The sequence below is a fragment of the Crocodylus porosus genome, unplaced genomic scaffold (genome assembly GCF_001723895.1).
Source record: "Crocodylus porosus isolate Cpor-Errol unplaced genomic scaffold, CroPor_comp1, whole genome shotgun sequence".
Classification (NCBI taxonomy): Eukaryota; Metazoa; Chordata; order Crocodylia; family Crocodylidae; genus Crocodylus; species Crocodylus porosus.
The window spans coordinates 120316403-120332772 of NW_017728943.1; the positions used below are offsets into that span (position 1 = coordinate 120316403).

General features: G+C 43.7%; 1 protein-coding gene across 1 annotated transcript in view; it reads right to left on the bottom strand.

Moving 5' to 3' along the window:
- The window catches only part of PPP1R14C (protein phosphatase 1 regulatory inhibitor subunit 14C), a 120360-nt gene that overhangs the window by 59625 nt on the left and 44365 nt on the right, over positions 1-16370 (bottom strand). The window contains exon 4 of the mRNA XM_019548631.1: positions 16244-16366. Coding sequence (XP_019404176.1) covers positions 16244-16366 — 123 coding nt within the window. The remainder of the gene's footprint in view (positions 1-16243; positions 16367-16370) is intronic.

Below are 16370 nucleotides of genomic sequence, written 5' to 3' on the forward strand. Positions count from 1 at the left end.
GACTTCCTGCCCTTTGGGCAGGGGGCTGGACTCGATGATCTCCCGAGGTCCCTTCCAGCCCTAATGTCTATGAAATCTATGAAATCTATTATATGATTCTGTGATTTTATAAATTTGGAATATTCTATTTGGAAAACCACTTACCATGATTTGCTTATGATACTTCAGGTCTAGTAGGTGGGCTAAATCGGTTGAGACTGCCCTGTTGGAGACAGAGAAAGTCCTAGAAGAAAGAAAAGGTTCCATAAAATCTTTAGCCCCAGTCTGACTCAGATCTTTGGCTGCATCAAGCCCAAATTCCTCCAGCTGTACTCCAGAGAAGCAAAACAGTCTTCTCTCTTTTTCTACACCCTGCCATTGCCAAGATCTGTCAAATTATTAACCCAGAGAAGGAGCCTCAGTTCTCCATCAAATGCATATCAATACATAATGGTTAAGTTGCATATCAAGAACCTGCATGGACAACATTACAAGAAACAAGAAATTTTTAGCACACAACTAAAACATATCGAAGAAAAAGAATATAAAGGGGAAAGTCTGCATAGGTCTGGTTTTTTTTAATAGTAGTGATGCTATTCTCCCCTGCAGGAAGAGAATTGTGTCCGCCAGGAACAAAAGCCCTGGGTAATTCAGTCAGAATATTCATCTTGATAATGTATATGAATACATTCCTCACTTGCCTCAGTTATATACACAACTGGCTACCACATTTTCCAGTATGGGCCTGGCTACTCTATAAACAGGAGATGCAGACTGCATTGGTGAATAGCAGCCAAAATTGCTTCATTCAAATTCAGGATCCAACAATTGCTTTAAAATCTTTAGCTAAACAGGCCCAACAAACAGCGCTACATCAGGATAGTCAAAATAAGACGTGGAAATAAGAGCCCACAAGTGTCACTGGTTTGCATGCCTATTTCCCAAGCATGGGACTTCATGCAATCCTTCCATGGTTTTCTCCAACACTAAGAGACCGGAGCTCTGCCAGAATTCAAATTTAAGAAGCTTCACTCATTTTCCAAAAGAAGAAATGTATGAAAAAATCTGTTTCAGTGCCCCATTGGGGGCAGAAACAGGAATGGATAATACAACACAACACTAAACGTAAGATAATTTACTTCAGAGGATGAACTCTACCACTCCCCTCTACCCCACTACCCAATTGATCAGTCACTATCTGACCTTACATTTATTTTTAAAATATCATCTGAAGAAAATTAAGTCATACAAGATCAAGATATTGTCTATAGGTACAACAGACATTTTCTCTCCCATACACTATAGGCAACATGACACATAAATGCTAAAAGTCACACTCTTCGCCAAAAAATCTAAATTATCAGCTAAGTCTCAAAACAGTAGGTTAAAATTTTGATTAGCTATTGCCCTCTTCATTTTCCAAGTGTTGCGCAAGTACTTCAATGAGGCCTAAAGATGAGCAAACTTTTTGGAAAATAATCTATAACAATGTAGTCATCTACTACAGCAGCTTATCAAATCTCAACAACATTTGCGCCCTGTTGTCACAACCCACGTGTTCGCAGTAAGGCTATTAAGATGTCAGTGACAGAAAGATTTGAGCATGTGTGTACCCAGAACAAAATCCCATTTACTCTAGCGGGACTATACACCAGTATAAGGGTCAAAACAAGAAGAGCTTTTGGCAAGATCATTTCTGTACCATTATACAATTCCAAGTAAGAAAATGCTGTTAAAAGAGTGGTTTAAAAAATGCAAGTATAAACTCAGAACGCACTGTGGAAGGAAACATCAGGCTAAAGTTGATTATTGTTATTATACAACTACATTGCCCTGTTAGGACATAAAACAAATGCAGTGTAAAGGAGTGGACTAAGAGGTCTTTTTCAGTTTTGTGTTCCCATATATTTAAAAAGATTCTAACTGACAGTTCAATAAAAGGATTTTCAGTGTAAGACACTGATTGTACCATCATATGCATTTATGAAGTCCTGCATAAAAGACAAATTTCCAATTATATTGCAAATGTGAAAACTGTAATTGCAAAATACCTTTAAGCCTTAAACCTAAAAACCTCCACTATAATAGACTAATAAAAATCACCTATAAATCAGGATCTTTTTTGATAAAGGTAACAGATAAAACAATGTTAATTTAGAAAGACATAATAGCAAATATCAAGTGTGCTAGTTTGTGCTGAGCCAGAAACAGTTTTTCATTAGATGAATTAAGCTATCTATGTTCTAATAATTGAAGTCCACACAAGTCACTACTGCTTCCATCATGGTTTAAGTACACTATCTTCAGTGCCAGCAACTACCATATGGAAAAAAAGGAACAGATGATGGACCCAGAAGGCATTTTGTCTATTCCCTGCAAATAGCGTAAGATACGGTGCTGAATTGGATCCTAGAACAACATGGCGCTTTGAATTTTTTTTCCCCCCAAAATGTACTCCATTACCAAAATGTAATAGTTATAATTTAATACCTGCATTCACCGCAAGGAAGATTAGATTTGTTTCAGTGTTACCTTGACTCAGCTACTTCTTTGTTCCAGAAATGTCATTACCTTTAATAGCAGTAAATTTACTCTACCTTAACGACGATTGCCAATCAGCACATACACAAATATGGCTTTAAGCTCTAACTCCCCTTCTCATATGCTGCTAACCTCTAGAATCCCTCACTTATGTAATTCCTTTCAACGTGTCAGATTGGGATATAGTAAATGAAACTGCCAACATTTTAAGACAAGCAAGTAGCAGTTGCACTGACACAGATGGAGAGCCATTGCTAACATACTCAATTTGTGTTGTCAAACTGAAGTTTCTGGATTCTGGCAGAGGGGAGGGAAAGAAAAAAAGAAGGGGGAAAATGAGAAAGAAGCCATATCTCTTGCTTTTTAACAAACATAAAAGGCTACAGGAAGAATGGATTTATATTTCTACTGCTTTATCACCTTAGGTGATAGGAGATGAAGCAACTAATATTATTCAGACTGATTCAGACATGCAGTCTAGTATATTTTTAACCCATGTGCAAAAGCAATTCTTTACAATCATGGGAAACAAAGATTATCCTTAGTGCACTGAAATTCTTAAGAGGTTTGTTTACTGGGCTGGGGCCAGGGACAGTTCCTTTTCAAGTGGCTGGCCAGTTCCTCACAGTATCTACATGCCATCACTTAGTATACAATCAAATTATTCCCAAGGCAACCCTGATCCAAAATGCTTTCACCATTTGGAAAGCAAGGGTTTATTTCTATTAGAACTTTGTACTCAGATATTGATTCTATTTAGTAACATTTCACTATCCCTCAAGGCTACAGGTGCCATACAATAAATATTTTCTTCGTTTAAACACTTTTTTCAGATACCCATTTCAGCAGTGGAATTTAGGTGAGTTAATGCGAAGGTATGAGAATACTAGGCCAGATCCTGGGAAATGAGATATAAATCTGCACAAAATGCAATATGCTACACAATTTGCCAAAAAAGGTTTAACCTTGGCTGTATGCAGATTGTTTTAAGTGACTAATCCTTTTCTTTACCTTTACCTTTACCAAAAAGCAGCCACTACACATCATACCTAAAGAGACCAGGGCCACAAACAGTCATTTATTTCTAGCAGTGAAAATTTTCCACCACTAGATATGTTTTCAGGAGAGGGAACATTACAACTGTTCAGCCTGCCCTTTCTCCCCTCCTCCTCACATCTTTCCAAGACAGAGTGCCCCCCCCAGTTTGGGAAAAGCACTGGGGAGTAGCAGCTGCTCCAGTCCTATTCTTAGGGGGACTGAAGTAGTGGGGAAGGTTCCTCAGACTGGGAGTCCCAGTCTTAAGGAGCAGATGGGGAGGAGTGGCTGCCTGTTGGGAGAACCTGTCCTCTGCGGCTTCTCCAGACTGTGGTGATCAGGGCTAAGGAAGGCATAGAGAGCCCTTCCCCACCACTTTACTCCTTCCCAAGACTAAGAGGAGAAGCACAGCAGCTGCTCCCTATGCCCTCCCCAGACACGGGTGACCCTGGCCTGTAAAAGGCATGAGCAATATTTCCCCACCATTCAACTGCTGGTCCCTGGGGGATAGGATGGGGAACACAAAAGCAGGGAAGTGTACAAGCATTCATTCTCTTGGGAGAAACTCTCCCACAAGCAACCTGTACAGGGCAGAAAATGGGTTTTACTTTTCCCAAAACCACCACTTTTGATCTAGGAGAAAGTGTGTGACTGCTTGTAGTTTCTACCTGGAGAGCTGCAAGTCTCCTAGTGAAAACATAATGCCTTGTATGGGGCCCAGGTCCTTTAGATTGAAAAATGGAGATGTAGACTTGTTATTAAGTTAACTAGCAAATTGCCCGTCAAGAATGACAGGGGGGCAGAGCACCACCACCTACCGCCACCTCCCAGGAGCAAGGGGGGTGGGAAGTTTGCCCCACTGTCCCCTCCATCAGCACCATGCGCTGCTGCCGCCTCCACCTTGCCACCCCACCCCAGCCCTGCTCCTCGGAGGTGGCAGAGCACCACCATGATTGCGGGGATGAAGCAGTGGGGCAAGGCCAGCACCACTGGCCTCGCCCCACCTCTCTGTCCCCTCTGTCCCCACTATCATGGCAGCACTCCGCACTCTGTTTGGGTGTTTCACTAATCAATCAGAGTGCTCCAAGAGTGTTACGGACAGAGAGACAGACAAACCCTTTATTATATAAGAATTATTACATATGAATAGTTTCTCTGACCACATGCAAACAGTTGGAAGGGACTTTATTTGGTAAATGAACAGGTAAAGTCTGGCTTTAAAAGTTTCCAGAACAAAAACCAAAGCAATGGATGGTATTTAGAAGGGAAAATGACAATGATCCAAGACCATTGTTGAATGGGAACAAGATTACACAACCTGAAAAACAGTTGTCCTGTTACCTGAAAGGCAAAATCAATTACCCTAAAGATTTTTTTAAAGTAAATAAATAAATAAATGGAGGAATACAACTGTGTTCCAGGATAATTAAAACCTGTATTCTTTAAAACCTTGAATAAGAGTATAAGTAGCTTAAGTATTTATATACACAAGACACAGAGGACCCATTCCTGCAAGGGGCTGAACATCTTTCACAACAGTTGGAATTGACCATCTCACTGTCTAAAAGCAGCAACATGCATTTAGCTAGGAAATGAAACTTTCTCAGCCCATTTTCAGGTATTCATTGATTGGACCAATCATAAAATGTGCCTCTGACTGCAAGAAAATCTACTGAATGCTTCCCATATTGACTTAAATGAATGTTACCTCAAGTGTTTAACTTTTTTGAAGATATCTAATCACAGGACTCATTTCACTAGCACATATCAGTTCAGTAATGTTCCCATGCTCAAAGAGCAGTCAAAAGTGCATGCAGGATACAGCGAAATACAGATGACCAATACTGACAGGTTTCTTAAAGAAATCACTCAGCACTAGAAATTTAGTTCATCCAACCCAACTGGCATATTTCAATGCAACAGAACTACATTCCTTGAAAGATAATTTGATATCCATGCTATACCAATTTATATCCATTTAAGACATTTTTTCTCTACCTCGCTGAAGTTTTTTACACCTCTCTCCTCCTATACATTTTTGTTCTAGTCAAGAATGACTTCATTCACTAGTTACCACTTGGAGGTGGCTCAGTAGCAATTAAATGGGAGTCTGTTCAGAGTCAGACAACTGTGTTGTAAGTTAGTTTCTACATCCTGACAATGTTAAACATAAGGCTCCTATCTTTACTGAAGGTAATAAAAGCATAGTAAAAAAAGCTTTGCAAGAAAAATGAATAGAATAATAGAAAATTAGAGCTGGAAGGGACCTCAGAAGGTCATCTAGTCCAACCCCTTGCTCAAGCAGAAAACTCCCCAGCTAGATCACCCCAGCCAAGGTTTTGTCTAGCCAGGTCTTAAAAGCCTCCAAGAACGGAGAGCCCACCACCTCCCTGGGTAACCTGTTCCAGTGTTTTACTACCCTCCTAGTGAGAAAATTCTTCCTAATATCTAATCTAAACTTCCCTTCTTTCAACTCGAGACCATTGCTCCTTGTTCTGTCATCTGCCACCACTGAGAACATCCTCTTTCAAACCACCCCCCATCCCTTCAGGTAGTTGAAGGCTGCTATTAAATCCCTTCTCAGTCTTCTCTTCTCTTCCTATAGTTCCAACACTGCTCCAAAACAGAATAAAACCATACCAAATTGCTAATTAGGGTGGCTTGATAAGCCAATGAGGATAGCAAGCAACACTGGTGGCTTCAACAAGGATGGGATGTTTACAAAAAGGGTTTTACCTTAAGTGTTTGCAATATTATTTACTGTTCTTCCAGACTCAGAAGGAGCAGATTGCTACTAACCATGACAACTGGGTCAGATGTCCAAGGTCTGCCTGGCACACACAAACAGGGCCAGGGGATGGTATGAGCCAAAACAGAAGGTTCATACCAATGTGGCAAACTAGTGGCTAATAGGAACATAACCCCAAACCTCAGAGAGAAGCCCTGTTATACTTGGGGCACATCGTAAGTATACAAGAAATTTACTTGCAGGAGAATGTATACAGCAGTAGTTCTCAACCTTTAAAATTCAAGACACCACTCAAGAAGTGCCAGATCCTACTTTTCACTCCTGTTTATGAGTACAGAAAAACAACAAAGCAATTGTTTGATGTGAAGAACTCAGAAAGTCCACAACAGATTTTTTTTTAACACTATGAACTCCTGTTGAAATGTCTTGGTTTATCGCATAAATCATGTTTACGCACTGTAACAGAAAGCCTGGGGGCTCCCTGTTCCTTTAAGAGAACCAGCCTATCCAGGGAGCCCTGCAGGCTAGGCAGGGTTCAGCAGCTACAGGTCACCAGGCCAATAGGCTAATAAAGCAATTAGCAGGCACCTGCAGGCAGTCAGCTGACCAGAGGTAGCCAAGGCCTATAAGCCTGGGAGCTTATAAACCCAAGGCTGGGGCTGGCTCAGGGAGCCTCTCCCCGGCAGCTGCAGGAGAAGGAGCTCCTGCCTAGGAGAATCACCCAGGGATGCTGGCCTGATTGCTCTGCTGCCTGCAGGAATGCTCAGACTCAGGGAGCTCACAAGGAGCCAGGCTGGGAGGTGTGCTGGCCCAACCCTGAAGGAAGATTTGCCCTCTTAAAGGGGCAGAGGGCTATTTTCACTATGGTGATATATGTTATAGCCCAGGGGCTTGTGTTTATATTGTGTCTATACCAGAGGTTTGGGATGGGGTTGTAAGGGGCAGTTAAGGAGGTCCCATTAGTGCCTAAGAGACATGCAACAGCCTTGAGCCCTACCAGGGACAGGCTCAAGCAGTTACTGAGCCTGGAGTGGGCAGAGTACAAGGCAGCAGTGAGACAGGGGCCAGAGGCAGCCTATTTATCACTATCCCTTCAGGGTGTGGCAGACAAGACAGGAAGGCACCATAGGGATGGAGCAGGGCACAGTCACAGAGCCTGCAGGGGCATCACAGCCATCCCTCGGATCCCAACATGCTACACACACCTACCAGTGCTAACACTGCATGGCACCCCATGGCACACTTGAAAGAATCTCAAGGCACCCTGGGGTGCTGCAGCACCCCGGTTGAGAATCATGAGTATACAGAAGCTCGTGTTATGCACCATAACGTACAGGACACAGTATACCAAAAACAATACCTGATAATGCCCATCTCTCCTGGAATGGCGTTGTCTCTTAATTACACAGGACTTGAAATACAATGAATAACATTTCATCGAAGTTTTAAGGTATTATTTCAGAAAAAAAATCTACATTTTGATCCCCTCTAATAATTATGTTAATTTTTAGCCATTTCCATCTACCTGATGGACAAGAAAACTATATTGGAGAAATAATGCTCTACATGGCCCGCATGACAACAGATACACTTGGCAGAACAATCTCATTGACAAACAGGAAGTAATAGCAAGGACTTTCGGTGTCCAAAGAGATCTCCTCTTCCCAGGAAGCACGGAGCCTTTCCTGATATGGGTCTGCTGCAGTCACATTTTGAATACCCAAGAGAGGAATTCAAAGCTACTTTCAACAGCCTGAAGTGTCTCCTTGTGGATACTATCTTTGAAACCAAGACACAGTAGAGGTTGGAGGAATTGACCACGATGAACTTCTACAGTTTAAGTTCAACGAGGGCCACCCACTTCAACATTACATCCTGCAATAAAAGCTACTAGAGCCAAAACACTGCATTTGCAGTGTAGCAAAAGTACATTAGATTAATATTTAGAGTAATAAGATTTGTACTGCAAAGGCCAATTCCTTATTCTGGTCAAGGTTTCATACAATCCCTTTTCACCAGGGATCCAGGTTTTCCCCTTTAAAGGAGAAAAGCACAGATTTCCATTTGGAGGCTGGATCTCTGCCAGCCTGCAAACGAGATGCTTGGGGCTGGAGGGGGAGCAGGCAGAGGGCAATTGAAGGTAGAGGGCCTGGGAGATAAAGGGAAAAAAAAATCCAGGGCAATGGGGCAGAGTGTGCCATGCACATATGCACACATGCAGGCAGCAATACAGCCAGGCAGGGTGGTGGGAGCAGGTCCAGCACCTGCATGCTGGTAAGTCTGCGGGATGCAGGGGGGGCAAAGGTTAAAGGATCAGGGCTTAGGGACTGTCACTGTGTCACTAGGGCCAGGGGCCAAGCTCTGACAAGCCCAAACCAGCTATGCACCATCAGGGTCCCCCGATGGCACGGGGTGGTCCAGGCGCACCAGAACTTGGCATATAGCCCTGATGGCACAGGGCCGGTCCAGGCCATCAGGAGCCAAGCTCTGGTGAATCTGAACCAACTTGCACCATCAGAGTGGGTGCCAAGCTCTGGAAAGCCCCACACAACCCCTGCCCCCTTGGTGATGTGCCAGGGAGGCATGAGGGGCATGTACCCCCCAAGATTTCTGCACCAATAACAGGGTGTGAGACATGAGGCTACAGCCTGGACAGACTGGCACCAGGCAGGAGCTGCCTCCACAGCCTAGCAGGTGGAACCCAGCGCAGAAGCCAGAGCAGGGTGGGGAGACTCGGTGTTGCCACCACCGCCACCAGAAGCCCCATGCCGCCACACTCCCATGGTGAGGTTGCCCTTGCCTTTCCAGCACCAGTGGGAATGGCAGCATGGAGTTGTGCCCCACCCCACCACTGCAGCGGTGGTACAGAGTTATACCCTTCAGTGTCAGCGTTTATGTGTTTCCTGTGCCCTGCCCCACACATGCACGTGCAGATTATACCAGCAGAGCTAGCAGTGGCTGGGAAGAGAGGCATGAGTCATGCTGATAGGGGTGGAGGGGTGCTATGGCAGGGCACTGGCATGTCAGGGCTGCTTAGTGCCACAAAGGTGCTCGGGGAGGCGCACCCAGAGTTGGACCCCATCATTGTGTGGGGAGGAAGAAGGGGGGAGCTGTTGCTGGGAGGAAGTGAGTAGGGGGTAGGCAGGAGCTGGGGGTCAGGAGCGAGGGGCACCAGCAGGGCTGGGGGGGCTGTGGCTTGGGAGTGAGGGGCACTGGCATATCAGGGCTGCTCAGTGTCACAAAGCTGGGGGACAGGCAGGGGGTGGGGGTGGGGAGGGTTTCAGCTAGACCTGTGTCCTGGAGAACAAACCAGGCACAGGCAGCTCTGTGGCAGGGGGAACTCTGATTTTCCATGATTAAATTTTTGTTGTTCATTTAACACCAAAATACATAGATATTTAGAATTTAATTTTATGATAACAATTGAGGCACCAGTAGGCTTCCAATTGCTTTAAAATTGAAAATATATCAATAAAACCATGTGTGTGTGCCTGTGTGTCTATAAAATCAGTTGAACACAGTATATGTATTAGTGGCGCTTCATTTTAAACATGGAAAATGTGGATTTGGGGGTTTTTAATCAGAGAATAATTTTGGATTTTTTTTAGATCAAAAATCCCTGCTTATCATCACTGTATCTGCACATCTTCCAGAAAACTGCAAAAAAACCAAAGTACTATTAAATATGGTCCTCTCTCACTTTCACTTCAAGGGAAGTACTGTGAGGTTTTTATGGCAAGGGGAATTACTCCTGTTTTATTTATTGGTAGTTTTGTCACCCTGGACTTTGCAGGTATATTATGGGAGGCAAAATGAAAAAGCGCATGCTGCACTTGGAAGGAGAAGTTGAAAGGTCTGTGATGGTTCTTTAGTTGTTTCATTCTCAAGGCCACCATCTTCACCTGATCCTCCACAACAAATCTCCATCTATTAGAGAGACTTATCTGTACAGTAGGCACCATCCATTCTATACATATATAAAGGGTTTAGTCCGTGTGTCTGTCTGTCCATAACATTCATGGGGAAGGAGGGGAAGTGACACACAGCTGGATGCAGAGTGGTGACAAAGCAGGGCAATGCGTGACGGTGGCAGCCACCGCATACAAGCTTCCCTCCCCTGCTACTCCTGGGAAGCAGCAGCAGTGTGGGGTGGTGGGTGGCAGCGCTCTGTCCCCACCCACCATTCTTGACAGGCAATTCGCTAGTGCATGCGCGCGCACACACACGCGCGCGCGCGCAGCCGTCCCGGGGAGAGGGGTGAATCAAAGCGACCGCCCTAGCAGGGTGCAGGGCAGAAAGGCCACGGCCCCTTCTGCAGGGCCCACCTAGTGCTGGTGACTCTGCACCGCCGCCACCGACTTCACGTCATGCCGCTCACTACCCACACCCACCCACACACACACACACACGGAGCTGAGTTAGACATCAACAGCCTCCATCACAGAGTTTTAAATATTCTTTTACACATCTTGAGCCCCGGTTATAACGCACTGATAAGGTAAAGACTTGCACCTTCAGTTTGACCGCATCCTATGGGAAGTCAGTGCAGAGCATGGAAAACAGCCATATTCATGATAGTATTCCCAACAAGAAAAGAAGCTGCATTCTTTACCAGGAGGAGTCCTCAACCACCCTTCCAAAGGCCAACTATTTCATATCTAGGTATATTATCCTGCTGTAACCCAACCAGATAATGACATATTACAAAGGCCAGGTTAAGGTTTGCTAGACTGGGATGCACACTTAGCCAATCAGGCAACCCTTTCTGAGACCTTGTTAAATGCATGTCTTCTTTTTACCCATTTCCAAAACAAACCCAAAATTACTGCTGCTCTTACTTTAAGACTGTACTACTTACTTAAATAAAAAAAAGCAAAACTTGATGTTTTGTGGCAGTTGAATGCATGCCAGTCCACCAGAATAAATCAGGCTTCATCATCCCTTTCTCACCAAGAAACAAGCTCATTTCCTGTTGAGGCTTGTTCTCTTAAGATATAGAGCTTCCTATTGTTCTAAACTCTATGGCCCATCCATTTAAATTAACCAAGTAGACCAGTAAATTAAAAAGAAGCATCAACACAGCTTGTGCTGTTGCCATTCATATTGGTTTTTGTACTCAGCAACCAAAGAAGCTGTGGTTGGCTAATGTCCTCAACTCTTAAAGTTCAAGAATTGTCCAATTATAAACCTAATAACCCTTTTCTTGGATATAATAATGTGCAAACATAATAGCTCTAGCACAATCCATAGTATAGCTCCTGTCTTTTGTTTCCTGTAAGTTTTTCATGACCTATATTCCCTCCATGTATACTTCCACAATTCTGTTCATTACAGACTTAAAAAATTATTGTTGGGAGAATGTACCTTTCAGCACAGTAAGTTTATTTATAAAGCTTAATCAATAGCTCCTACCGCAAATTCAGAGGTACTGTTTAATGTTGTACAAGTTTGGTAGGTGGTCAGAAGATGCATTGAAAGAGAATTTCAATTGGGATCATTTCTGTGCTGAGGATGCGGGTGTGGAATGCACCGATTTCAATTCCTTTATGCATATGTGGGTTGTTTGATGCCAGAAATCCTTACCCACAAACAGTGAACTTGAGCCAAAATTCTGGAAGTGCCAGTGTTGTAAAAAAAAGTTCTCTTACAGGAGTTTTTTTTAAAACTAACATACTGCAGCTATTATAGAAACTAATCAGAATGACCTACAATACAAGTTTGGTACCCTGTTTCCACCTCACAATTTGCAAAAAAAAAGCTAGAATGGCTAAGACACTATTTAAAAGTATGTAAATGTGGCATAATCTAGAGTAACTTGTTTAAGTGGCCCCATGTCATACAAACAGGAGTTTAAGCTAGATTCATATTTGTACACTGAAATCTAGCTGCCCAGAGCACAACCAAATCAGTGTTAAGTTGAATTACCTTGCATTTCATTCAACATTCTTTGAAAGTATCTTTACATGAAGTGATCTCTCAGCTAACTAGAAGCTTAGGACACATCCCCTTCTATTCCAGATTTCCTAGTTCTGCAGGGTGTCCTTTTGACCTTGACAACCCCTCACAACTAAAGCTAGGCCAATCCCCAAATCTGATTTTTATATAGGATTAGCCTTCCTGCAGACATTACACGTTTTCAAGTGTTTTATGTTGTATCTAGAGTTAGTAGCAAAAAAAGTTTTGCAAATAATGAATAATAGATGCACTCAAGAGCGTTCTCATCTGGTTTGATATCGGATTTTAGGGGGTTTTCTTTCTACTAGCAGTAATTCAACCCAAGGAAGGAAGGAAGGAAGATCACATGCAGGCAGGATTTGTCCCTGTGTACCAGGAAGCCAGAAAAAAATACTACCTATCTAGTTTAAAATACGGAAATGTAGATTTTATATTTAAAATATAAATATTGGAACTGTTGATTTATCAGTAAAACCTCTCACTGCAATTCATTAGGAGATGCTTTATAAATCGAGACTGATGGGCGAGCACCTTTATTCAGTTACAGTTTCAGAGTCCAAGATTGATTGATTTATTTGCACACGTTCATTGCGCCAAGCTACAAAACACCCCTCAGTCATACTTTTTCTGCTTTCCTTCCTCAGGACTGTAGGGTTATTACTTGTTATTACCATCAATGAAAGCTGCAACAGCCAAGTCACTGAACAGATGAGACAGGGAACACTAACACTAATGTGCTATTCCAAGATTACATATGTTACAGATAGTGTGAAATCTGAAGGATTTTGAAATTATTTCAGAATCCAAGCAATGCTATATTATGAGGACTAATTCATCTCAGCCAGCCTTCCGGTCACAGTTATTACCAGGTTGTTCAGCTGATTAAGTTTCAACATGGGAGCTACATCCCAGCCTAAAAATAAATCATAAGGGAGTTTATTTAAAGTTCAAGAGCTGTGCAGTTAACTTTAACCTAATACTCTCAATTGAGCTCCCTTCTCTCACCCATTATTACTTCTGATATGCAGCCTGCTTGCTAATTAGTTGTAAAGAAAAAAAAACCTGGAGGGAAATTGCATCATAAAGAGTCTGAGAATCTCGGTATGAAAATGAGCCATAGTCAAATCTCCATTTTGACCTCAAGTGTAGCGTTCTCAAAACCAATGGGATTAATAAACCACTTTGCAAAAAGAGACAGACACACAGAAAGAAACACATGTAAGAGCTTAAGTCAAGACTTTAAACACTTTTACCCTTTCCTTTTCTTTTCTTTTTTATTAGAAAAGATTGTGTAACATCAAGTCATTAGAAAGAATTATTCCCCATGGAGGAAAATAAGTTTTTGATTCACTGTTTGCATAAGAGTGGAACTCAGGGATTCCAAAGGTCCTTCCCTGTCACCAAATTCTTCATTTACATTCTACCTCCTGCTGTGTAGTCACATTGCAACCACAGTAAGGAGACATGGAATTGAATGTAAAAGCCTTCGCGTAATCAGGGCTTGTGGTAGAAGTAATACCTTTTATTAGACCAACAAGATTTTTGCAAAAAAAAAATTGTTAACTGTAAGCTTTCAGGCACAAACACCCTTCATCAGGCACTGGAGAAAAGACTGTAAAAGTTTTCCTGGGTAGAAATGAAACTTGGTATTTCACAGAATTTCACAGAGGAGTCAATAGATGGAAACCTCCTCTGGGCAGGCAGTTCTTAGCTGGTAAGGAGTCTCTCAGCTCACCTGTGAGGCTTTAAAATGATGCAAAACCTTTAAGTAATTAAAGAAATGTTTTTGCAAAAATCTTGTTGGTCTAATAAAAGATATCATCTCTATTACAAGTTCTGAAAACTTTTAAGTATGCATTTAGCAACTTATTTTTGTAATGCATTTGACCAGCAGGAAACCTAGAAAACATACTAAATTGTTTTCCATCCTCCCTATAAGTAATTTCTGTATGAACCCTCAACCCTGAAGTGTGGAGGGTGCATGGTGTTCAAAGTCTGGCTGTTCAGATCTTCACACCTACTTGATGCATTAAACACCTCAAGATGTGTCAGGCATTTCCTGCCTTGTTGACACACCCTGGGAACCTGTGGTGAAATTTCAGCTCTATTCAAATCAGCAGGAAACTTCACATTTGGCCTAAACAGGGCCAAGGTGTCATACCAGAAAAGATGGTTTAAAAAACAAAAACAAAAAAAGATCTCTACACAGAAACTGACCAGGGTGACAGGAAAGGCCAGAAGGGAACTTCTGCTGAAATCTAACTACCTACTTGTGAGACCTTTTAAAAGCTGAACCATAAGGATGCATTTTATAGCCATGTTGGCCTGAGACAAAGGGGAATACAAAACTCTAAAACTCTTGGTTTAGGGGTAATATCTTTTATTAGACCAAGTAAACCAAGAGTTTTAAAACCATAAGGATTTCATTCCCTCTCTTCCCCCCCCGCAAGGTGCCAGCAAATCTGCATTTTTATCTCATCTTGGACAAAAACATGCATAGCTTAAAACAAGATTGATAGATTGACAGATAGATGTCAAAGGAATAATAGGTATGGACTCAATGTGCCATCATCCTACATAATCTTTGATGAAAAACTTATTTTCAGCTGCTCCTTACACCTAGCACATTATTAACCCATAGTACAGAATGACCCCAGGAGCTCTTTAGAAGACAGTTATGCCCTTGGGGGCAGGGGCTTCTCAACTGGGCACAGCCTTTTTTCTTTCAACATGTGGTCAGAAAAGCATTTGGACAGGAGGGCAAGGTGCTGAATTTGAGGTTTGTTTGCAGAACATGTGACGTGCACCTAAACTTGGTCTTCGTGCAGCCCTCGTTCTGTACTATGGGTTAATAATGCACTTGGTGCAAGGAGTAGGTGAACATGAGAGTTTTTACTGGAGATTGTGTAGGACAAAGGCAGAGTCCAGATTTCTGATTTTATGGGGGGGGGAGTGGGGGAAGGTCCATGTACAATTTTTTTTCTTTCTTTTTTTAAGCCATGTACATTTTGCCCAAGATGAGCAGAAACTACAGACTGTTGGCTGGCATCTCAGAGAAAAAAAAAAAGAAATCCTTACAGTTCTGCTTCTGGGGTAGGGACTTTTAATTCAAGGACACTATCCAGAACTGTGCCTGAAGGCCACCTTCAGAAAGAGGGTCCTGTAGCTATCCTATTTTAATAACTTAATGATCTTCACAGAGCCTGGGACCCATGGACTGCCTTCCTGCCCTCTCTTCCAACCGCGAAGGGGTGGGGGGAGAAACAAGTTGAAGAAGGAGCTTAAAAATGGGGGGGCGGCTTTGTTCTGTACAGCAGGGATCTCTCCAGTTGGTGGGAAGATGGGGCAGGGAGAGGCCAGCTGGTGCCTGAGGAACCTTCACTTTTGTTCCCAGCTCGAGGGAGCCAGGCCCACAGTAGCTGAAAAGGGAAGCAAGGGGACACCCTGCGGACAGAGAGGGTGACCTGCTGGCCTGTCTTGTTGCTGGGTCCCCCTCCACGCAGCCCTGCTACAGCCCAGGCTTGCGGGGGGTGCTGCGCCCTGCTCTCCTGTGAGGCAGGGAAGAGAAGCATGAAGGGGGGGACTCGGCGACCGCCGCCAGGAATGTCATTTGGAGGTGGTTTCCAAGCTGGCGCCCCCCGCCCCGCACGCACACACGCGGACACGGTGTAAATCTAGCCACGGGCACACTGGAGAGGCAAAGAGACCAATTGCCCCAGGAGGTGAGCGCGAGGAGCAGGGCTGGAGCGTTAGAGGCACCCACCGCTGGCGTGCACACGCGTGTGGACACACACACAGGCGCACGAGGGTGCACATACGGGAGGGGGCCGAAGCGCACACACGCACGCACACCCAGGAATGCACATCCAGGCGTGCGCGCGCACACATACACACACACATACACGCCCCCGCCCCCGGGGGGTCAGCGCACACACAGGCACGCGGGCGCACAGGCGTGTGCACACACGCACACCCGGGCAGCACCTGGCAGCCGTAGAGCTGGCCGAGCTGCTCCACGATCCACTCCTCCAGCACCAGGCGCTTCCGCAGCTCCTTGCGGTCGTATTTCACCGTCACTTTGCCCTGCTGCTGCCGCCGCTGCTGCTGCTGC